At 39.8% G+C, this 25,847-nt stretch overlaps 1 protein-coding gene across 13 annotated transcripts in view; it reads left to right on the top strand.

Annotated features, from left to right (window-relative positions):
* neo1a (neogenin 1a) overlaps positions 1–25,847 on the top strand; it is a 241,761-nt gene that overhangs the window by 170,391 nt on the left and 45,523 nt on the right. For 11 of the 13 annotated variants that reach the window (XM_038289805.1, XM_038289807.1, XM_038289794.1 and 8 more), the window contains exons 8-9: positions 19,968–20,202; positions 21,939–22,093. In XM_038289805.1, the coding sequence (XP_038145733.1) occupies positions 19,968–20,202; positions 21,939–22,093 (390 nt within the window). The remainder of the gene's footprint in view (positions 1–19,967; positions 20,203–21,938; positions 22,094–25,847) is intronic. The other 2 variants (XM_038289800.1, XM_038289803.1) reach the window with 2 other exon arrangements.

The following is a 25,847-nucleotide window of genomic DNA, read 5'->3' on the forward strand; positions in this document are numbered from 1 at the left end:
GGTGCAGTACTTAATATTCCACATCGCCCTGAACATGCATACTTCATAGCCTCCCTACAGCAGAAAAACCAAAGAGTGAAAGGATGATGGATGGAGCTGAATCCAGGGCAATCTTGAAAGAGACAGAAGTTCACCTTGCAATAGAGCAAATACCCTAAGCATAGCGAGAGCTACAGTGGAGTGGTTTATAGTAATGCAAATAGCAATTTTTCTGTTCATAGAAATCTTTGTAGGTCCTATATTGCCAAACAGAAAGCAGAAATGTCTGCTTCTTGAATATTATCTTCCCTCCTCAAAGTGTCTGTTATGTCCTCCTCTTCTTTCCTGAATAGAAATGCTTACTGTTCTAAAGCCATCTGTCACCTTTCCCTCATAACTTCCTGCCTTTCACAGCCACCTGCTCCCAGCAATAATCCAGCGCGCTGGGCTTTGTATTAATTGTGCACTGTTTAATATATTCTCCTTACATGACCACCCCATCACAGCTGGACGTCTTTGTCCAACACACAAACACTCCACGGTCGCAGTCAGGTGCCCCCGCTCGCACCTGCCAGGCCTGAATCACCCTAAAACGGGTCCAGGAAAGCAGTCCGAAAAATCGGGCCGCCTCGCAGTCGGCTAAGATAAGCCGGCGACTCGCTGCTTAGATAATAATGCTGCAACAGATAAAGTTGTCTTCACCCCTGCAGGGAAATCAATGGGCGTGAGCTGCATCGAAATACCCAGAGCCTGCAAGTTGGCTAATATTCATTAATACCTTAATCTTTGCATCTTGACACCGCCAGCTGCAGTTAAATGTGGATCAGGTGATGTTTAGCACTTGTGGGTGTTTGCAATGGGGAAAAAAGGTGAGCTGTTAGCATATGTGCAACATTCTTACTGTTATTTTTATGGATTCAGGCTCTGTGATGTCTCTGTTTTCTTGAAGACTGCAAAGAGTTTTGGCAGAATAAGATTTGCTTTGTTTTTAACCCAATCTATTATTTGAATATGTCACTGTATTTTTTTCTATTCCGACTGATTAATACCAGGATGACTTACCCCGAATGCCATATCCTCCCAGACTGTCCCGCTGCGCTCCAGGCCGCCTGCGCAAAGCAAAGCCAACAGCCTCCGCTGTTCATCCCGTCTTGCTCCACTACGACTTCCTTGGAGTTGGAGGAGAGCATGCGCGATATTATAGTTAAATTCATAAGAGCAAAACATGCGGAAATAAACACTTAATTTAATATGACGCATTTAAAAATCAGCATCCAGCATATGTGCACTTTCTGCCCAAATTGAACTTTTAAGCCTTTTGGTATGAAATCAATATTTTGATGGAGATGAGAAATCTGCTTTCTGGTATGTTGAAGTGCCAATATTTTGCATCCAATAATTAAATGGTGTAAGTTTTATGGAATTGATGCTCTAATTTCCATAATGCTCCGTATTTTGATGGTGAAGGACGGAGAAGACATACGTGGACGGTGACTTGCAGAGGAGTACCGGTGGATGTGGAACAGCTCTCATTGATTAACATGACAAATAACTACTCTGCAAAACGTACGTGAGCGGGGCAGAGCGCTGACGGAGCATGTGGAATCTTGGGGTTAGTTGGGTCTTACTGTGTTTTTATTATTTTTTTTTTTTTTTTCAGTTCAATTCTGAGCGCATCAAAGTTTTTGCCCATTTAATCCCGTGATCTAGCCAATGAGAATGCTTATAATTCAATTAACCTATCATTTAAGAGATACTGGTCATCCTGGTCATAGCCATACCAAAAAAGTTTTAAAAAAATCGATCGATAGACGGATCGGTGCGGCGTCAGCAGTGATGCGGTCACTGTATTGGACTGTCATGGTGAAGAGGGAGCCTAGTTGGGGGGGTGGGGGGGGGTGGGGGGGAGCTCTTGACTTACCGATTGATCTACGTTCCAATCCTCACCTATGGTCATGAGATCTGGGTAATGACCGAAAGGACAAGATCACGAATACAAACGGCCTAAATGAGTTTCCTTCACAAGGTGGCTCAGCACACCCTTCAAGATTAGGTGAGGAGCTCAGTTACCTAGTAGGAGCTCGGAGTAGAGTCGTTGCTCCTCCACGTCGAAAGGAGCCAGCTGAAGTGGCTCAGGCATCTGTTTCGGATGCCTCCTGGTCGCCTCCCTCAGGAGGTGTTCAAGGCATGTCCCATTGGGAGGAGGCCTCGTGGAAGGCCCAGGTCACGCTGGAGGGACTGTGTCTCTGAGCTGGCCTGGTGTCGCCTTAGGGTCCCCCCAGAGCAGCTGGAGGAGGTGTAGATCGGGAAGTCTGGGCATCTCTGCTTAGACTGGATGGATGGATGGATGGATGGATGGATGGATGGATGGATGGATGGATGGATGGATGGATGGATGGATGGATGGATGGATGGATGGATGGATGGATGGATGGTGCTTAATGTTTTGACTATAAGCATAGTAAACATCTAGAATTAACATTATGCACAGTTGTTTTAGATTATTGTGATTAAAGAAAAGAAAAATGGAAAAAACTTGTTTTTTATAGCTGTAGGTCGCTTTATGTAAACAAAGACCACCACACTGTTTGGAAAAGTCAGAGAAAGGTAGTTTTTTTGGTGAAGAAATTTGTTGTGGCTTAAGGAACGGTTCATTTTGGCAAAATAATAAGAATAAAAGTCCTTGGAGATAAAAAAAAAAAAAGAGAGAAAGTCAAAGTCACATTTGCTTTATGCAACAGTTAAATGAAGTAAACTTTGATCTCCACATTTCTCTCGTGGTCTAAAATCCAAACCTCAGATTGCAGTCATGACCAATTTTCCTGAGCATTCCTCAGTCATGTGTAACCCGGGTCAAGTAGCTGCAAACAGATGTGGGAAACTAAGGCTGAAATTCTTAAGAAAAAAGGACCTCAAGACAACCTAATTGCACATTGTCATGCAAACCCAATTTGGTGCCTCTGTATGTCCAAACACTTTAACATTTAGATGTTTTTTCTTTTAATCAGTGGAATTTCTTCCTCCTATCCAGACTTGTCAGCCTTTTTTTTATCTTGTTTTCACACTCCCAGCTGATGTACATAGAAAAACTGACTAGTTTAATGAGAGAATGTTTTCCCCCCTGGTGAGATATCTTCGTGTTTTTTTTTTCCCCGGCCCATCCTTTTCCTCACTGAGCTATAAATATAACCTCTAATGGGCATTGCGCTGATTCCCCGTGCTCATGTTTGATATTCGCTGTCCTCGTGGAAACCTTATCATCACAAACAAGTTGGTCATCTGTGGAAAGATTTGCTATTTAAGGAGTTATCATCACATGTCATCTCCAGATGGTATGCAGGAGCAATAGGGCATTTTCCAGATGCATGTTTTAAATGTGCAAACCGAATCAGGGAGGCTGTAATTACTCCTTGAAGGAGAAATCGGTCACATTTTTTTAACCTTGAATGAAAAAACCTTGATTTTCAGCTTGCATCACAATATGCAAAGACTAAACCAAGCGAATTAAAAAAAAATAGGATTCTGTGATTCATATTCAGGGGAGGATATCCAATTTTGCTCGTTTTATTTTATTTATTTATTTTTTACATTTGATTCAGAACAACAGTTTCCCCCCACTTGAAATTACATTTATATTCAAATGTATAAGAAATAAAAGCTACCAGTCTGCACAGAAGCTCGGGAGATCAAAAGTGTTTGTTTTAAAGTTTAAGCTCATAAATGTCTTAATATGTTTCAGGAAATGTGGGCAAATTTGCATTTAGAAAGAAAAGCGCAGACTCTCTATTCGTTTTAGCATAAATTTTATGATCTACATCAATTTGCATCTTTTTTTAAAGTCCTTCCATATGCTAAAGAGTGAAACTACCTGCTTTTTTGTGTTGTCAAAGCTGTTCCAACAGATTGTAGGAATATAAAATGTGGTTTCTAAATAATGAGAGTGCAATGCAGGGTTGTCCAGTATGCTGGACTTGGAGAAACTCTATTATAACTTTAGAAGCTGAAGGAGCTTTAGCTACTGCTTGTGTATTTTGTAAAATCGACTGAATGAAATAAATTCTTCTGAAACAAATGTTTGCTGCTTGAGGATGTGCAGCAGGTATTTTACATCCTTCATCTTCTGAGCGAAAATTCAGCCAGGATTCAGGGGTCAAAATGACACATTTCTGATGCAAATGCATTTATTTGAGCTTTTTTTTCTCACTCTAACAGGCCTGTGGTCCTGCTGCTTTTTATCACGCTCATGTCACATTTCCTTTCTCCACTACTCTCCGGTACTTTGGTTTATTCCCTTTTTACTTTAATCACTGCACAGCAATTATAATAGAAAAAAATATATATTTTCAACCTTTATCACATCTTTACTAGGTTTCTGCTTTAAACCTGCTATTTTTGTCCATTCACCAATCAGAGGTTCTAATTAGAGACTCTTAGCGCCTCACACACTCTAATTTAATAACTCGATAAAATTAGTCATTTACTGTAAATTCTAATGTAATAATGTTTTTCAACAACCTAAATGTCCTGAACGTTTAGAATTTTTTTTTTTGTAGTACAGGAAAAGACAATATTTTACATCATTTTTTTTCACCAGTGTTTTTTTAATCACAGTGTTTTTATTATCACTGCTGCTTACCTTTATCAAGGCTACACTTTAAAAGATGAAAAAGTCCAGAGAGCTGTACACTTGTGTGTACAAAATGACAAAACAAAATGTAAGTCTAAAGATATGGATGGCTGAGAGATGATGACATTTTTTTCAACTTTGCATGACACTGTTTCAGTACAGTCACCATGAAAATGCTAAATTTTTCTGCTTTAACTCCGGTAAATAAATTCTGTCAAGCTGATGCTTTAAAACACTGATGCAACTGTGTAAAGAACAGAGATGGGAAGTAACAAAGTACAAATACTTCGTTACTGTACTCAAGTAGATTTTTCTGATATTTTTACTTTACTTTACTACTTATTTTTATGGCGACTTTTTACTTCTACTCACATTTTTACACAAATATCTGTACTTTCTACTCCTTACATTTTAAAAAATTGGCTCATTACTTTAGTTTTGAATCATTTCAATGGAGTTACCGTTATTATTTTTCACTTCATCAATACCAAATTCAGTCTAATTGGATGGGAATCTACGTTGCATTTGACGCATCACTACAAGATGAATCGACAGATTCGGCGGTATTCATTCGCGGCAAATCATTGCAGCTTGGTGGCGGTGGCGTTAGCATAGTAGTATGGACGACGAGATGATTGAAAATGAACACAACGGAGATCTAGTCCTATTGGCAGACATCCATTTAAAATGTATGCAACGGCATGAAAAAAGTGGTTTCTACTTTTACTTTTATACTTTAAGTAAATTTACAAGCCTGTACTTTGTTACTTTTACTTGAGTAAAAAAGTTTAATCAGTACTTCCACTTTTACCAGAGTATTTTTTAACACAAGTATCTGTACTTTTACTCAAGTACGGAAAGTGAGTACTTTTGCCATCTCTGGTAAAGAAGGACATAAGTCATCCATCCTCCCATCCATCATGCATCCATCCATCCATCTATCAATTCATGCATCCATCCATCCATTCTTCCAATCATGCATCCATCCATTTATGCATCCATCCATCCATCCATCCATCCAACCATGCATCCATCTATTTATGCATCCATCCATCCATCCATGTATCCATCCATCCATCCATTCATGCATCCATCCGTGCATCCATCCATCCATCTATCAATCCATGCATCCATCCATCCATTCTTCCAATCATGCATCCATCCATTTATGCATCCATCCATCCATCCATCCATCCAACCGTGCATCCATCTATTTATGCATCCATCCATGTATCCATCCATCCATCCATTCATGCATCCATCCATCCGTGCATCCATCCCTCCATCCGTGCATCCATCCGTGCATCCATCAATGCTCCTCTTGTTATCACATTCTTAACTTGTAATTTTTCCTTCATGATATCTGCAGTAAATTTGTACTGTTAAGGTGTAATCAAATATTAACAACCCATTGTTTCTGACACAAGCACTTTTGATTTAGTTTTAACTTTGTGCTCACAGGAGATGCTACCTAGATATTTCACAATAAACCCTTGTTACTATGCAGTCATTGAGGGATTAATGTACAAGTATGTCTTGATGCCTGAGTTTCATATTCTCCTTTTGCTGTTCCTCAAACAGACATGATGAAGGATCGCTGAAGTCTGAATACAACAAGAGACTTTTAAAAGACTCTTTTGTCCCTGTTCTGCTGTCAGTGTTCTATCCCACCTGCTAGTCTTGAGAATACAAATTCAGATTATATAAAATGTAACTAGATCACGATTAAACAACAAAGAACCAATATTTTCAGTTTCTGCAGGCAAAGAAAGGAGAAAAAAAAACTAGATTTGTAACTGACAAGTCACTGAGGATGTTTTTTTTTTTTCCTACTACATGAGAGCACCGTTCGTATTCCCAGTTTAAATCAAGGAGTGGGAATATGCTGCTAAAGGACCCCACCCTGCTGTCAGACTCGGCATAGAATAAAAGAGCAGACCTTCTTCTGGGAATACGCTGTGCTCCATCATCTGCTAGCAGGGTCAAAACCAGGCCAGCAGGAGCCAGCGTGCAACGTTGTGAGCCTGTGAATGTGTCACTGCCATGTTTTCTGCTGGCACTGTCAGCTTGGCCCGAACAGCAGACAGTCGAGTGGAAATTCACCACATGGAACAGACTGCTTTAAATCACATCCAGGATTTCAGTTATTCTGTAATTGCTTAGGACGGTTTTTCTTTTTCTATCCTTCAGTTTTCTTATGTGAATGTATGTAAATACGAGCGCATAAGTGATCAATGTGTATGTATTGATCATTCAATGTGGCAGGAATAATTCATTCCATAGGTTAGATGTTAAACACAGAGATTATAGAAGAATAAAAATATAGAAATAAATCTTTTTTTCTTGGTTTAAAACTGCCCAGAGTTAATCTGGGTTTCTTTTGTCAAATCCTACAATTCCCCAGATTCCTTATTTCAGATCATAATGATAAACATCGAAATACATAGATTAAGAGAGGAAATAGAAATGAATCTCAAAGGGAAAAAAGAGTTTCTCATTACCAGCCAGTGTAACGTGATAAAGTGGAGCCTTTGGAGCTACTTTTACCTCCAGGAAATGCAGGAACATTGATTAACACTGAGTATACCTATATGAAGAAATATGAGTAGAGATTATGCACTAATGAATGTGAAAAGTCTATATGTTTATGATATTTATTAACTGTAAATCACATATTAAAGCAGAATTCATACGAGAATGGCCTTGAAAAAGGCTCAGCGTTCTAACCTTGAGTTTTCCCACTTTTAGTTTGATTAGAGCTAGCCTGGGTGATTTATCCAAATAATGAATTATTCTATTTTTCTGTTCATGAAGATTTATCTGGATTTTTTCCCATCCAATGCAGTTCTTGGGCTTCCAAAGGTCAGAGTTACATCAGTTCATCACTTTTTTATTTGACATGTCTACTCATAATTGATGGACTACCTCACTGTGTGATACTGTTAGCTGCAAACATTTAGTGTGTTATATTTTCATTTTTTGCTTGAGTTTCGTTGCCCTTTAAGTAAAGGTTGCCTCCCAGGTGAGATAACTGAAATAAAAGCTAGTTTTGGAAGGTAATGCATGTAATCTTTCATGTTTTATGAGCCTTAAAGGACCAAAAGAAAAAAAAGTAATTAATCCAATTTGGCAAGAAAAAATTTAAGCTTTTATATTGCCCTGCAAAAATTAGAGCTTAAAACTTTTTTGTATTTTCATCTCCAGAATGTCATGATGGGTGCACGGAGAGTGACCCAATTATGCAGAACACCACTAGACGGACACAGGAGTAAAAGTTTAACAAGTTTATTTGATCACAAGCACACTGATATGACTGGTTCTGGTTCGGGCCTGGAAACTGGTTCACCGGAGTCTGCGTGAGAGACAGTTCAGTTAGCGTTGCACTTTGGAGCTTGCTTTCTTGACTGTTACTGATTGTACCTTGAGGGTTCTTGAGGTTAGCTTTGAGAGGGTCACTGTTGGATCTGGAGAGGAGTTGATCAGCAGAGTCTGCAAGCTGCTTCAGCGTCTTACTTCTATTTTTGAACAGACCTTGGCTTTGAGTTTTCCAGCTCTTAGTCCCGAGCTGCATGGAAGTTTACTGAGGTTCTTCAGGTTTGGCTCTGAGGGTCGGCTCGGCAGGTTAGCTCTTCCTGAGCTCCACTGAGGAGAAACTGGTTTCCTGGAAGACAGAGACAATGGTTAGAATCCAGGCTGGATTCAAAGTCACAGAGATTCACTGAGAGTCTAGGCTTAGGCGCTGACCAACTGGATCAACACTGCGGCGTTGAGGCAAGGTCTGAAGACAGCTTATGTAGTGGATCCTCTGATGATCTGATGGGCTGCAGCTGAGCAGAAGGCTCACTCAGGAGGATCCACGGCGGACTCTGCTGGAGAAACATGGAATTTCTCCAGCTCCCAACACAGAACAACTCAACACAGAGAAAAAATATCTATTTCACATTTTAATTTACAAATCAAAAAAGTAAGCTTTAAAGTTGTGTTTTACGGGGAGCACAACCTTTAACCACTGTTAACTGTAATGATTATATTAGATTCAGGAGTAAGTGTGGTACCTAAGGATTTGGCAAAAAGCAACAACAGTAGCTGCAACTGAGGAGACACAAGTATCTGAGTCAATGGATGAAGGCTTTACTGGATAACCTAGTAATTCAGTTCAATTCAATTTATTTATATAGCGCCAATTCACAACACGTGTCATCTCAAGGCACTTTACAGTTCATCAGATCATACGGTCAAATTGATTCTATCTAAACTCATTGAATCGAAGGTAATCCCTCACACTAAGCATGCTTGTAGCGACAGTGCAGAGGAAAAACTCCCTTTAACAAGAAGAAACCTCCAGCAGAACCAGGCTCAGTGTGAGCGGCCGTCTGCAGAGGCCGACTGGGGTTCAAGGAGACAGAGGCAGACATAGAAAAAGAAGTAAAAGGCGGCCCCGCCCAGGAAACACACAGCCAGGCAGATGTGCTCAGAGCCAGCAGCTATGTTAGAGGATGAAGAGAGCACATCCAGCCAGTCACAGTCAGGGAAGAGTAAGACATGACTTTCCACCCAAATGGTTCAGGCCAGAAGAGCATAAATCAAACAAGTTGCCAATAAGTTCATAGTAAATGTGGAGGAGCTACAGGTTATGTTTGAAGATCCATTGACAGGATAACTTAACTGTACACTCCCCACATCTGGATTTAATGGAGGAAAATCTATAAAAACTAAAGAAAAAAAAGGGCCTCTCTAATAGTGCAAAGCTAGTTTAGATAAATCTCATCAGACTGACACACTAAACTTAACAAATTTTTCCTTCCATCCTACAACAATGTGTTGTTTTTTTATATTCAAGAAACCCAAACTTTCTTAATTTATATAACCTAAGATTTAACAAAAAAAAAAATACTTTTCCTAAAAAGTGAAACCAGTAACTATACTCTTGCTACCTGAATCGTCTCTTTGTTAAATAGTTTTTACTATTTTCAAAAGGCTGTTGTCATTTTTAGAACCAGCGTCAGGCTTCACTGTTTGCATACCTGTGGGAGCAGTCTCCCTTTATTTCCTGCATAACCCAGCCCACCTCTAGCACACTCTCATCCAGGATGTTTGTGTGTTGTTTTTTGGTGGTGGATGGTCCTCTGGGTGTGGTAATTGGAAGTGGCAAATGGTACGAAAACATCACTTTCCCTTCACGCCCGTCCCTTAGCAGCAGGCAGCTGACCTCTGTGAGCAGCACCAGAAGAGCTGGAGCTTTTTATTATCCCTGTTATCACCAGCTGCCCCTCGCCCAACCGAACCTCCTACTTTCCATGAGCTAAAAGTAGAACAGGAAGTAGGATCACAGTGGGATACGGTACCCCGTTGCATGCAAGCGTAGTGCAACAACAGCTTCTAGGTAGGTCCAACCCAGGGAGGTCGCTTCATTGGTGGGAATCTGATTAGTGAGACTGTTTGTTTGTTACAGAATCCACAAAGAAGGAGGTAAATCTGCTCTCACATCTGCAAACATCCTGTTTGACCTTTTCAGGGCTTTTCAACGTCGTTCAGCTCCACTCATTTTATATGTGAATTGTTGCTGCTATATGTACTCACACATCCACAGTTACCCAGTGCTTTCTGGGAAATCAATTACTTTATTCCAGGCTTGCTCTGTTCCCCTCAGAAAGGTTGAATTGTATTTGTGCACCTCCAAGGTAATAAGATACAAAGGCTGGAGGCTGTGCAGAGAGAGCTCGTTTCCAGTGATGGGCATTGGGGGTTAACGGCTCTGGAGATGTGAAGCTCCTCTAGATTTTGTTTTTTTCTTTTTTTGATGTGCTTGAAAGGTGATCCCAAAGAGCCTCATTCCTGTTCTCTGAGACAGCGTGTCCATCAGGCGACCTGTTTGATGCATATTTGAAACCTTGGGAGGGGAGAATTATGTTGCATCTTAATTTGCATACAGTCTGTGCAAGCAGATGTTGCAGGAGGGTGTGAAGAGAACAAGGCAGTCGTGCCCAAATGAACTCACCAGTGGCTCTAGGATTGGAGGGGGGTACACATGTTTGATGGTGAAAGGATGATGTATGTTCACACAAAGGATGATTAATTATTGATGTGTCTGGCCCCTTTCAATTAGAGCCATCGCCTCCAAACGGGTGTTTGTTTTGTCCGTGTTGGGATATGTGGAGCCTCTGGGGTTTTTTTCCCTCTCTGCGGAAAGCCATGTCACTAAAGTGAAATATTTGCATTTTATGTTTCACTGAAAGCACTGAAACATAATTCTTCTTTTTTTTGCAGCAGAATTGGTACCAATGTGTTTTACTAAGCACAGACAACCATGTTTTTAGCACACTAAGTCCGCCACTGACTGGCTCTTCGCACACAGGCTAAAACAAAAGAACTTAAATATGTGTGACGTCCAATGTCAATACTGGAACCACCAAAAGTATTAGAGCCTATTCTCATATAAGCCAATTATCAGAGAGAATATTTATCTTAACCAAATGTAGAACATTCCCCATCCTCAGAAAGTTGGATCTGGAAAAGAAATCAAAGTTGCATAAATGTCAAATTGAATAAAGTGTCCTATTTAAGAGGAATTTGCTGCAAGGCAGTAAAAGCAGAAATGGGAACACGAAGTGGCCTGTGGGGTTTAGTTGTTTAATAAACAATTTTATGAGAATAAAATCACATCGGGCGACTGAGGCATTCAGAACTGAACCGCATGGCACACAGGATCCTCATAACTCTATCAGATGGGTCCCCTCGTGCTACATTTGGTCTCCCGGGCCATGCGACAAATAAAAACATCTGATCCACTCCAGGACGTTCAAAAAACATTTGGGGTCTGCCTTCATCTTATAGTATTATGGCCTACATACTACGTTTTGTTATTCCTCAGTGTGTAGTAGTACTACTTTTTTCAGACTAGTTGTATGTGGCCAATAAACACCAATTTGATCCTTTTTACCTTTTCCTTTGTGAGGATAATTATCATTGATGATGTGTGAGTTTATTACACCTTAAAATTATTTGTTGCGTGTCAGAACTAATGTTTTCCCCAGTAGTCCGGCTATGTACAGTTATAATCTTCATTTTGTACGTGGCAAAGATTTGATTAGTTCATTCTTGTCCCCTTCAGTCCGTCCGTCCCGAACTCTTCCACCAAAAGTTAAATGGAAACTCTACTAATAGTCAGTATGGAAGTACTGGATCATAAAAATCTGCAGGAATTATACCTTTTTGTCTCTCCCCAGAAATTATTTTAGAAATGTCTGAGGCGCCCAGACAATGCGGTCTGATATTCTGGTCGAGTCAGTGTGACACAGGATTTATTTTTTATTTTTTTATTTCCCTTGCTGGATTATGTCAGCGAGTCAGCCTACCTTGTCACTTTAAGCTTTTCTGAGACTTGAGTCGCTTTTATCTTGACTGTTGGTGATTATCACAACAAAAGAGAATGTGTGCAGCTACTGATATGCCTCCACCCTTCAGCAATCTGATACCGAGTCTCTGTCAGTTCCCCTTTTGCCACTAATAAGATTTCTGAATAAGGCCTTAGTTAGTCCTATACAAAGAGAACTTTAGTTGATGATTATAACTTTCCTTATCGGTGGGTGTATCACATCTTCGTTTTTCGTGTTACTTTGTTGATCATGAAGCAAACGTTTAGCCTAAAAATGATTTTTGTCACAGCAAAGAAAAGATGCAGGGAAAAAGACATACCACGTCTTGCTTTTTCTTGGCGTCCCTCATTTTGCTCCTCACCTCTGGTTTCGCCTTTGCTCGACGCATTTTTCTTCTCTTTCCGACTTGGTTTTGTTTGTCTGCGCATTAAGCAGCAGCTTTCATGTCAATAGCTGTCAGACTTCCCCATCTCTTCTCTCCTTTCTTTACAGAGTGGAGATAAACAAGACGGCTGAGAAAGAATGAAATAAGACAAGCATAGTTGTGTGCAGTTTCCATAATAAACTAACAATTATCTCCCACACATTCCTGTGATGAAGAAAAACCCAAGTGCTTAGTTCCTGTTTCTGATTCATTTACATTTGGATAAAAAAAAAAAAAAAAAATCTTTCTAAGCTGATTCTTCTTGTCTCGCAGAAATCCAGGATTTCCCTGTAATTGCTTGCGAGCTCAGACAAGCACCATTAGCCTTGTCATTATGGAACTATCAGATGTTTGCACTGAATATGACAAAGCCTGACACTTTCATCTGATTTATTTAGCTTTTTATTCCGTTCCTGAATGTTCCAGTGGAAATCCAACCAGCTACTGTAGACAGAGAGAGGCGAATGTGACGGCAGGCTGACAGTTTTAATTGACCGTCTTCTTTGTGTTGGCTCTTCCAGCACTCTGCGAGGACCGGGCCTTTTGAAAGTGTAACGCACTTTCTTTCGCTCTGTTCAGTCCTCTTTTCTCCGGAGGATAAAGTACTGACGCAGTAATGGACCATTAGCATTGTGCTACATCTGTCTCCGACACCATCTTCATTACCGTACCACATTTAGACAAGTGAATCAGTCCTGAGAAGAAACCCATTTAGCAAGAGCATGGCACAGCCTGCTGAATCGTCTGGGAACGACTATCTGTAGATACAGTTCTGGATCAGGCTCTTATCAGAAAATGTTCTTCAGTTTTATGGTTTTGATCATGATAAAAGGGATCTGGTCTTTACCAGGTTTCAAAATTGTTTTAATTATATTAAAAAACAACATTCGCGGACATTTTATAGCTTTTGAAATGATGCACACCTGTCTTAATGAACTGTTGCTTAATTGCTGTGCAGCCATGTTTCATGCCAACAACAAAAAGCATTATAAAAACAAAATTTCATATACATGTTTATTTTTTGTACATAAATCTTGACCTTCTGAGGCTTTGTGAAGGTAAATCTGTGTTTTGCATGGTCCAATATGGTGTCACAAACCAGAAAAAATAATGTATCAGTCTAATAATGGAGAAGCTACTAGTCAGCTATATATTTTTTAATATATAAAAACTATTTCTTTTCTGAGAATGTGTTTATTTAAGAGCAACTGTGCAAATTAACAAACATCTTGAAAAAGTACACTATATTGTTATTTTCCATGTGAATCCCAGATTGATCATGCTTTGTTGCCTTTTCTAAAAAGTTCTTTAAATCAGTCCTACCTGTCTTTATCCATGCTGGGTCAGATCCTGACACTTGAAAAAGGAGTCAGGGAAAGCAAGATAAAGCATTAGCCTTGCTGCATGCAGTTAGCCAAGCTTGTAGCCAAACCAGGTCCTGGAAAAGGACGTTTCTTGCACCATTTTTCTCTTTCTCTAATGCTTCTCTCACTTCTGCGACTCGACCTGTCAATCACCCGCAAAACTTCGTTGCTGTGGCAGGAGGTGATGACCAAATATACTTCCTGTCAGCTAGAGCTCTCTTCTAATTATTGTAGAGGAGCTACTGCACATGTACAAACTTTACATTTTTGCACCCTTCGGCAGAAATATGTCACCAATCCAATGAAATATGGAATGATGCTTTACTTGTCATTAAAGATTACTTGCATATCTAAAAAATAAATATCTATATATTTTAAAATATTAATATTTATATATTTATATAATGTTTTAATTAGGGTCATCGGGTGGGTGGGCGGCGCCCTAGCGCCCCCTTTTGACCAGCCGCCTCTGAATTTGTATTTTGGAATACTGTGGTATACAGAGTAGGTCACAATCAATACACTGCGATATGCTGAGGTCCTGTGGCTGTGAGGCCCAAATCATCATCCTTCCACTAACATGTTTGAAAGCTGGCCTACATTTCTTTATAATTTATATGGTTGATCTTCTGTGTGCAAAAATAAAGGTCTGGTCGTTGGGTACAGACGAAGGAATTAGCATCAGAATTAGCATTAGCTCAGATGCTGATGACCAATATTTAACCTATTAATCCCAAACCAATTTAATAATTAATGCAAAACTATGGATCCTGTCGAAATGTTATAAATATTTATATTTTCTAGTTTAAACAATGCATGCATACTTTCAGTACTTAATTAAAAGTACTTTTTTTTTTTTCATTTTACCATGATTGCATATGTGTGTTATAAATGTATCCTCTCCTGATAGAAGTGCTTAATCTAAGCCAGATTCCTGGAGTGACTATTTTATCTGTGGATGAGTAGATGAGATATCCTTACCAGAAGTTAGAAACTACAGACTCTAATTGGAACTTTTTCCTTAAAGTTTTAGGTTTTATTTTTGGTTTTACTTTCATTGAATATCAAAACAAATATGCTTCTTTGCACATCTTTGTCCCAACTGTTATATGTACTTCAGATTTAGTATTCAGATCCAGAGTAACCTTCCTCATTAAGCCTTAATGCCTATAATTCATTACCTCTGGCACAGAGACTAATGACACCATTAATCAGCTATGAACAGAGCTCAGTAACAGCAGCGGGAGGCAGACACCTCCTTACTGTAACAATCCCAGGCGTGCATGTACAAGACAGATTGTGGGAAGGACACAGAAAAACAGCACTGCGTGTCAATTACCATCAAGTGACGAGGTGTAGGAATATGGAAGCTGCTTGGAGGGATTGCCTGTTTCAGAGTTCCCTTCAGCCATCTTGTCTGATCTCACATTGATTTGAATGTTTGTTATACAGTATTTGCTTAAAGGAGGGCGATTTTAGCTTAACTATGTTAATTGTTCTGTGATGAGAAACTTCATAGGAACTCTTTTTTTTTTTAGCACAAAGCCTCTTTTTCAACGTGATGCCAACAGCCACCAAGGGGCCCTCAAGGTTCACATGAGGTGCCCTCAGGGTCTTGTGAAAACAGAAAAACTTACAACAAAATTTACAAAGAATACAAGATTTATTTTATTCTGTTCCAAAGTTTAAAAAACAATCCACTGAACTTTTTTTTCCAAGTTTGAAGATGTTTTGCTTCCCATCCAGGAAGCTTTTTCAATTCAAAATGTCAGCTTTGAGTTTCAGGCTTTATAGACCCTCACCCCCTGTATGGTGGACAACCCCAACCCACTTACAAAGGACCAGAACATCTCGCCTGTTCATCCAAGCCAACAATTCCCAATAATGACCCCTCTTTCAGAGACATAAATGGGTATTGGGGCATTGCAGGCTAACAAATAACCCAAACGACCCCTATTCCTAAAGGGGCGGAGCCATTCATCAGGTTAAATTTGCCTGTTTTTCTAAGCCAAAACAAGGCTTTGTTCTTGATCCACTCTATAAAACCTCAAACACAACCCTATTTCTGATGTTTTGAATTGAAAAAGCTTCCTGGATGGGAAACGAAACGTCTTCAAACATTGATACAAAGTCCAGTGGAATGTTTTTTAACTTTTTCGGAATGACTATGACCTGGATGACTGAAATCTTCCCCAGCATATTTTATTCTGTTGCTCTTTTTTTAATGATTTATCAAGCATTTCTTCATATTAATCATATAGAGCATTTAGGCATTTATAGATTTTAAAATGACAATACCTAAAAGGAGGTTAGAAATAAAAGAAACAATAAAAAATCAGTTTTATTATGTGTGACATTTAGGCGAACCCTGATCCCTCCAGGTCAGAGGTCAGTATTTGTATCCATGAAGTAGCCCTCCTAAAAAGGTTGGTGACCCCTGCTTTAGACTTTAAGCTAAAAAAAAAATGTTTTTGTTTTTATATTTCTTTTTATCTTTCTTCTGCATAGAAATCTATCTAGTATGTCAAAAAAAAAAACATCCCAATGATGTAAATAGGCTTGTGACTGCAATGTGGAAAAGAAGTGACAGACTTCCAAGACTAAGAATATTTTAGCAAAGGCACTTAATGTGTTCATTACCAGCCCTCTCTTCCGTTCTTAATTTATTTATTAGCAGAAGCACAGCTCATACAGTAGCTGTCAAGGACTTAGCAGGATTAGCATACTCTGACTGTCTTCATTGTCAACGTCATCTGCATCTCAAACTCTCCACCAGCCTTTTTTCCGAACCCCACAGTGTTCAGAGAAACCTTGCCTGCAGCTCGTTTATGCTGCTTGAATTTTTGAAGCCACATCCGCCGTTTGCACTTAAAATTCTCTTTATCCTTCCACCTTCCGATTCTTTTATGATTGCATTCAAATATATACTGCATTTTAAAAGTGGTTGGTGATAAAGGTTGAAGTTTTTCTAAGAAGTTGCCCAGCGCTCCATGAAGTTCACCTTCGTTTCTCCCCCATCAGCTCCTCTCCTGTGTTGGCGGCCTTTTCTGTGACTTCTTCCTTCAATCAGCAAATACCAGCTGCATTTCTGGCTGTAATATTTTTCCAAATAAAGGAAGTGCTTTCCTGTCACCAAACACAGGCTGTGAGATTTTGTTTATGCCATGAGCGCAGTTCGGGTCAGGTCGCTTTGTACTATTGTAGGAGAGTGTGCGTGTGTGTGTATAAAGCTGTCTAGTTGAAGATAATTACTTAGCATCTGGTCATTTACGCCGCAGTCACAAAGTATTAGGCTGAAAATGTGTTTTGCATTGTCGTTGGCTGAATGCCAGCAAACAGGATTTGAAATGAAACAGTGGCTCTGAGGCTGGAGTGCTGACTTAGAACTCTTAGGTTGTTAACTGCTGTCATCCTTCCCTGCCATGCTGGATGAAGGGTGCTGCAGTCTTATACCTTAAAGGCAGTTTTTTTTGTGGGGGGATTTTTCGGACATTCTTGATAGACTGAGATGTAGGAAAATATTGTGCAGAATGTCTTTTCTTCTGTTTAAACATGGGCTAGCTGCTCCTGTTTGGCCTGAACCGTGCAGTTGAACCTTAGTACCTAGCGGTTAGAGCATTACGCTTGGGTCCCAGAGGTTCTGAGTTCAAGCCCCACTCATTCCCACAGTCAGTCACTCTGTGTCTCTGACAAAGACCTTTAACCCCATAATGCTCCCCAGGCGCCACACAATGGCCGCCCACTGTTCCCCAAGGGGATGGGTTAAATGCAGAGTTCATTTCGTTGCTTTGTTCTTCTGACAGTGTATTGACAATAAAGTTGAATTTTATTTTTTTCCTTATATTCTACCTGCTGCTTTTTAAGCATTTATTATTGTCATTAGGCAAAGCTAAAACAGCAGAGCGACTAGAGCTCAAAGAATACTCATGGTGAAACTACACCAATGAACAGTTCTAGGGAATTATATATTAGGACATACACAAAAAAACTCTTAAATTTTGCCTTAAGTTGGACATCATTTATTGTCAAATAAACAGAACTAAAATGGAAAATATGTGTTTATAAAAGTAAAGGCATGTGCTGCTACTCATGTTCACTTGATTGATCATAAAGCGTGACCACCTAAGGGTCTATAATGAAGTGGTGGTTGCTTTCTAGTAATCTTGGAAGAGTGGTAATGCCTGTGTAGGTACCAGATCTGCTTGGGTGGTCAGATGCAGTGACGTTGCCCTATATGTATCGCTGAACATTGGCACATGACCTAAAACGTTGTGGTTGTCCAGGCAACAATAATAACATAATGTAGCGTCAGTTTGCAGAGTTGGGACCATCTGTAACATTAGCGTGTCTAATAGCCGATGAAGTTTGAAGTATGATCAGTTTGTTACCTGATGGATAACAAAACTGAAAAAATCTTTTATGGTGAACAAAGTAAACAAAGTAACTTCAAGACCATGATATAAAGGGCTAGCGCTGTGGCTAGCTGTGCTCAGTAGTTAACAGGTTAGCCTGTTTTATCCAGGTCAGTTAGCCATATTAAGCTATACTACTTATAACTTCATGTCAACAACAGCCGTTCATTTTCTACAAGTAGAAGAACTGTTTTCTTTATCTAAAATCTTTACAAAATTCATTCTTAAGATGTTCAGTTTGTCCCTCCCTTCCCCTTAGATCTTAATAAAAAGAATAAAAATAAGATGAGAGTTTTTGTGTCACCTTATTAAATGGCAGAGCTCAGTCTGTCTTAGAAGGCATTAATTTCCTTCAAAACTGACAATGATTATTTTCTACGTCTACTTTAGATCACCAATGAAATATAAAATAATAGCAAATATGGGTAATAATATGTTTAGATTCTAAAAGAGATCTGATTCTTAAGAAACGGGTGCAATACATTTTGTCCGAGTGGAGTTGCCGTATGATGATGTCAAAAGAAAGGACAGGGCCCCCGAGTAGATCTAACCACCAGTGCACATCTGGTACCTAAACCAGCTGCTGAATCTACCCAGGATTAGATTCCCAACAAATCAACCCTGGAGCTTCATCTTAAACTTAGTAATGGTTGGGGTTTGTGATCTCACATCAGCTTTTAAGCATGGTAATGGAGGGGTGGTGATTTGGGCTTATGTTGCACCTTTGTTGGCAAAGGCTCTACTGCCTTTTTAACAATGAAATTCTCCACATGGAGCGCAAAAATAAAGTGTCAAAACACGCGCAGCAGGAACTCAATCCCTCACTTATTGTTTGCTGGGTTTTTTTCTTTAGTTTTAATGTTCAGAAATCATGCATGAAGGAAAAGCTCTCATATTGGTTCAATCACAGAGGCAGCAAGCTCGGAGAAATTGAAAAGTAAACAAATAGTGAAAGCCAAATTAGCGGGTTGTCAGCATGATGCGACAAATAAATGCGCCAGCGGCCTCTTTGCATCTCGGCACCATTTTCAGCAGTAATAATACAGCTTTAACACCACGCTGGCTGCTTTCTGATTCTTTATTCCAGCTCTGCCCTCCGGTTGATTTCCCTGACCTCCAAACAAATGGAAATGTCATACAGACTGACGTTTTTCTCTAAAGGGTCTTGTTTCGCACACTTGCCAAGCAAATGGAAAGCAGATCTTGCAGAGTATGACCACAGTTTGTTCTTCCAAAAAAGGAAGAAGAAAAAAACTTATAAAATTACAAACATTTCTGTGGCTTTGGCTGTGGAACGTGACGGTACCTCATCTGTTTTTTCAGATTGCACAATGGGGACGTTAGGTTGAGATCTAGAATGGAGAGTTTACGTGACGCTTTAGTTCAGAGGAAAGTCTACTATCTGAGAGAATGTGTTGAAAAACATGCAAACCAATCATTTCAGCACACAAATGATTGGCACTCTGACGTGTTTTGCTCCTGTTACCCTTGCACTAGAGAGCTGTGTGTGGATTTGCATGTTTAGTCTCCCTTGTATTGTGCTTTTGTCAGCTCTGTGAGTGCAGTAGAACTGTTTTATTTCTGTGGTTCCTTGTCATGCCAAGAGTCCTTTTCGTTACGTTGTTATTTTGTTTTTTCTGTTTTTGTTTCCTTCCTTCCTTCCTTTCTTTCTTTCGTGTCATTGTCATTTTCCATTCCAACTCCTCTCCTCCTTCAACCTGTCCATTTGGATGCAATATTTCTGTCCATCTTCCCTCTGACCTTCTCCCCCTCCCGACCCTGAAGACGTAGCCCTGCCCGCCTTCCCTCCCCCTTCACTGACTCCTAACACTACTGACCATGTAACAGCAGGCTCTGGAGGCATAGCCGCCCCAGCGGGGCCCACCCCCTCTGCGCCGCGAGACGTCGTGGCCTCCCTGGTCTCCACCCGCTTCATCAAGCTGACCTGGCGCCAGCCGGCGGAGCCGCACGGAGATGAGCTGACCTACTCTGTGTTCTACAGTCAGGAGGGCACCAGCAGGTACAACAGTGACTAATGCTCTGCAGCCATAAGAGCAGGCTTTTAATGAGAGGCATTTTGAACACTAATGGGATTAAAGTACAGGTGGATTTTAGTAAAATTTTTTTCAGTGCCTCCAATTCAGGATAATAAACTTCTTTAGATTAATTGCCCAGATTGTCAGACTGAAATAGTTTATTTTCTAATTATCTGGATTATTATGGCTTACAGCTAATGAAAAAATAAGCTTCTCAGAAACTCCTACTACATAAGATCAAGTATTAGGTATCAAGCTTAACAACACACCTCAGGCAACTTGGATTCTGTCCTTCTCCTCTTCTCCTCAAATCCGTGAGATTACATCTGTGTGATAATCCCCGTTTCCCATAGACCTTTTTTTTCACACAATGTTGCATTGATATGCTCTGATACAGCACTCTGTAAACAGCACGCCTCTTTAACTGTTTCCTTTTGTGGAGGGTGTCAGCGACTTTCTGCTGGAAATCTGTACAGTCATCGTTTTCTCTTTTTTTTAGATGGATGTGTCAGCTATGAGAGGTTTTATCGATGGTTTTTAACATAAATCCTTTTAATAATGCTCTTTTGCTCCTGTATTCAAAGTAGGATATAAGATGATTGAGGAGATGTGTCAAACCAGGAATGTTGAAGCTAGTTTTCAAGTAAAACAACATAAATAAATGCTAATGACAGTAAGTTTTAGATTTTCTTTATATAATAAAATGATCTTTACTATCTCCATCTCGGTTGAAAAGATCAACATGGGTCTTGTGTAGATCAGGGGTTTGTAACTTCCAGTTCCGGACCCACATGTGGCTATTTGGACCCTATAGAGTGGCTCTTAATAGTGGCTAAAAAGGATATAAAGAAAAAACGACTGCAGTATGATAACAAATACCAGTCTTATTGAAATGAATTCTCACGAAAGAATTATGTTTTTTATTTATTATGATGATTTTACATTAAATAATATCCTATAAAAGAAAATCCTTTTTTCATCTGAAGAATTATGTTATATTTTCCCTCATTTTAAAGCAATAGAAGAGGATGATTTTTTTTCTGGGTGGACCATCTAAATAAGTGGTCCTAATTGTCAATCATTCTGGTAATATGTTTACGTAACGTCCTATGTGCTCGTCCCCACGAGTTTACTTACTGGTGGCGAGTCTGACATAGTAGAAAAATAGCAAATCTTCTTTTGGAAAGTAAGCTTGTATGAGCGATGCAAACAGCAAAAAAGGCACATAAATTATTGTTTGATTGAAATGAAAACATATTTCCTATGGCAGAAATAGGTTGTGTTTTATAAAAAAAATCATGTAGTCCTGCAGACCCCTGGTTTAGACCAGACTCATCTCAGTTCCAGTTGTTTTAGAAATTTTTGTTGTTGGCAAGGAAATTAAGGCAATAACCTTTTTTTTTTTTTTTTTTACTTTTCTCTTATAGAAGATTTCTTGATTCATTAAGATCTATTACATTAATATGATCTCTTATGTTTCCTATTTTGAAGGGTAGCAAAAGATGCAGTGTTGCCTCGGGTTATTATATTGAGGCAACACAGATGCCTGAATCTTTTTGCCTCAAACATTTATGTTGTTGTTATAGAACAACATCATTATTAAAAGATTAATCAATTTCATCTCAAAGATGAAAAAATGTATTAAATAAACGTTTTTAGTTTTTTTTTGTTTTGTTAATTTCATTAAAATCTCAGTAATTTTTTTCTCTTTCCAAATCAGGGAGCGAATGGTGAACACCAGCCGACCAGGAGAGATGCAAGTCACCATCCAGAATCTGATGCCAGACACCAAATATCGCTTCAGGGTGGTGCCACACAACAGCAACGGGCAGGGCGAGAGCTCAGCAGCGCTCAAAGTGGCCACCCAAGCTGAAGGTAACAGACACACACTGCAGCGTTAATTCATATGTTCTCAGTAAACAGTGTGTGCAAACATGAAGGCAAACTGCTGGCACTTTGTTGGAAACTTCCTCACACTGACACTCTGAGGTAAACAGGATGCCCTCAAAAATGTGCAAATAAATGTGGGCATGTAAATATTTACTCATATACAGCATAAGGTGGCTCCTGACAGACACCCCCTCACCCTCCACCTTCACATTCATACAGTGGAGGCTGGAAGGGACTCCGTGGCGTGGCAGACCACCCAACAGAAAACCTGCTATGAGCTAGTTCCTATTTACTCCTCAACATTTCCGAAAAACTTACTGTGTGTTTTGGTTTTAGACAAACATACCTGAGTCAGGCTTCCTTTGCATTCTGGAAAAGTTAATCATTTTTAAGCATTTGAGCAGTCCAGGTGAAAGTAAAAAGATTTTAGTTTCCTTCCTTCCTTCCTTCCTTCCTTCCTTCCTTCCTTCCTTCCTTCCTTCCTTCCTTCCTTCCTTCCTTCCTTCCTTCCTTCCTTCCTTCCTTCCTTCCTTCCTTCCTTCCTTCCTTCCTTCCCTACATACTTACTGCATACCTACCATTCTTCCTTACTCCCTTCCTACCCACTATCCTTCCTTCCGTACTTACTTACTCCCTACCTACCATGCCTCCTTCCTTCCTTCCTTCCTTCCTTCCTTCCTTCCTTCCTTCCTTCCTTCCTTCCTTTTGTGCTTCCTATCTTCCTTCCCTACTTACTTACTCCGCACCTACCATTCTTCCTTACTCCCTTTCTACCCACCATCTTTCCTTCCATCCGTCCTTTCTTCCTTACTCTCCTCCTACCCACCATCCTTCCTTCTGTACTTCCTTCCGTACTTACTTACTCCCTACGTACCCTCCCTCGATCTATCTTTTCTTCCTTACTCCCTTCCTACCCACCATCCTTCCTTTCATCCATCCTTCCTTCTTTCAGTCCTTGTTTAGAGATAACTTTTCTATTTAAAAATGTTTCACAAAAACAGAGAGCCAATATAAAGTAAAGTGTAAACAAAAAAGCTTTTAAATGTTCGGGAGCCAAAAAGAAAAGGTTAAAGTCAAATGTCCAGATCTTTTACGGAGGAGCAACAGAGCGGCTCATTAGACTGTTTCCACTGGCAGACATCTGCAATTCACTGGGGAGAGGAGGAGACTCAGTGACTTTGACATTGGGGTTTTTGTGTGTGTGTGAAAGCCTTCTGGAATTCAGCCATATTTCAGAGCTCTGCAGAGGGGATTCCTCCAGCTCCACCTTAGACTGTGGACATGTATGAGCTCCAGCTCTATCTCTGCCACTTTGTAGGTCAGCTTCTGTTTTCCTACGTGTCCCTATTGGATTCTGGCCAGATGGGTCCGCACACACAAATATGCAAACATTCACACTACACCTTAATGCCTTTGCCAACAGGAGCAGGGGGACCCCCAGGGACAGCGGCGAGGGTGGGCTGTACCTTGGTGGTGTGTCTTTAGTTTGAGGACATGCTATGAATTGGAGTTTAAACTGTTGACCTGCATCTGAGAGCCTGGTATGTGCACACAGCACTGCCCTGCATTTTCTCCCAACAGGGACTGGTTGAAATCGCTTGTACACAGATGCACACAAAACACCTCCAGCACTTATGCATGCTGACATATGGCGGGGGGGGGGGGTCTTTCTTGCGCCGACAGAACCTGCAGCTAAAGGTTACATATTGTATACAGAACAGAGATGCTTTAAGTCTGCCTCAAGGAAAACTATTCAGCTTTATTGCTTTGCTTTTAATCTAAAGTGCCAGAGCAGAACAGGAACAAGCACATTTACTGCATGTATGCCTGCACCAAACATGGAGGTTTTAATTATTAGACAAGCTTAAACATTTTCTTGTTCATTCTTTCCTTCAGCTCTAATATGACAGCCTTTTACATCCATGTTTTTAGATTAAAGTATAACTCTGTGGTCCATAGTGAGAAATAAGCATTTTACTAAAACATAAATGTGCTTTTGTTTTTATTTCTTTTTCTGTAAAGACAAGGAAGCAGGAATCATAAAAGGCTTTAAAGTTTTCAGCCCCTCCCGGTGCATCGAGGAGTATGCAAAATACCTGAATGTTTCCACAGTTTCCCAACTTACAGATACAAGCCTCAGGATAGTTCATGGGGTTTTTATTTGACAGCCAACAGAAAGTAGGAGATGACTGGGTGGTGGAAGGAAAGGATACACTGTTTCTTTTTTCCATGGGGTGAATTTATTATCAGCCTATCTGAGTCCAAGTTGTGTGGAACCACATTTTGTTCTAGTTCCAGCAGTAGGATGTGTCTCCACCAGCTCAGCATATCAACAAAACTCTAAAGAATTTAAAAATGTGTCCATGCTGATGAGCTGATGATTGAAAAGCAACCCCACAGTATTATACTGCTGCTATCGTGTAAAGTGTGGGATCTCCTTTTTTGACACTTTCCCATTAAGTCAGATTAAAGGAGTGGATAACTAGTAGTCTCTCCTATCTGAGCTGTGAATCACTACTCCTCTAAATTTAATAAAGTGTCATTTCTGGTTAATCCTAGGCTTGTGTTGCGTGTTAGCTAAGAGAAAGCACATGTCTTGATTTGATTGAAGTTTTCCCACACTGTTTCCATTTGCAGATGAAAAGCTGAGCAGGACTACGTTGGTCCTTGGATGTTGTTTCATAACCTACCTTCCTTAAGCTTCTCCAAAATTTTTCTTTCTTTGATTATTCTGTTCTGCTTAGATTTATGAGTTGTAAACACACACATTAGGACTCTTGTTTACCGTGTTTTGGGAGAGTAAACGGGCTAAAATACATTTAACTCCTCACTTTGCCGTTTTTTTTCTCTATAAAATGTTTTAAAACCTTGCATCATTTTTGTTTTTGTCTGTTTTTTTTGTTCATCGCTTTTGTGTTTTGTTTCTTCTCGTTTTCATGCCCTACTTTGTGTTGAGCTATTACATCAAATTCCAATAAAATGCATTGAAGATTGTGGCTCTACTGTGGAAAAAATGTGGAAAATGTCAAGTCATGACCCCTGACTTGGAGGTAAATCCAGGGATAATGGGCATTTTCATGGATGCATGCGCTAGCAGTTATAAAAAGGCAATCATTGGCAATCTTTACAGACATTTCACATCTATGAATAAGGAATCCAGTCTTATGTATCAGAGGAAGTTTGGTTACAACTCTGGAGGAGTACTTTATCTATTAAAAACTCCTAAGAATGGAAGACTGTAACAGATTTAGTATTACTCTAAAGCAGAAATCAACACCAATTGGTGCACTCTTCTCTCGTTGGAGGGAGTTTTTGGTTCGTCCCTGGAGATTGCTTTCATGACTGCTGGTCATGTCCCAAGTGGAAGATGTTTTGTAATGATAAGCAAGTAACCGCTGAATCCTGGACATAATATTAAACTTTATGTCTTTGTACCTTCGAAAAATCCCAGAAGGACTCTGTAGAAGCAACACATATTGTAGATTTTTATGATTAAAGGCTAGAAAGCAATTACTAAATGAAGGCTCCAGCCAAGCCCCCCCCCAGCCAAAAGCTAAAAGAACCCTACAGCCAAGAGCTAAAAATAAAGTAAGAAAAAATGTCTGAGGGGTTTCATTACTTTTTTGCAGAGTATAACCGTTGCTCCTCTTCATCAAAATTAGTCAGCTGATGTGGTTTGGACATCTGGTTGTGTAACCCCTTTGGAAGATTTCCATGAGTATCTCATTCAGCCAAACCT

Source organism: Cyprinodon tularosa, unplaced genomic scaffold (genome assembly GCF_016077235.1).
Source record: "Cyprinodon tularosa strain WSP-4 unplaced genomic scaffold, ASM1607723v1 ctg272, whole genome shotgun sequence".
NCBI lineage: Eukaryota > Metazoa > Chordata > Actinopteri > Cyprinodontiformes > Cyprinodontidae > Cyprinodon > Cyprinodon tularosa.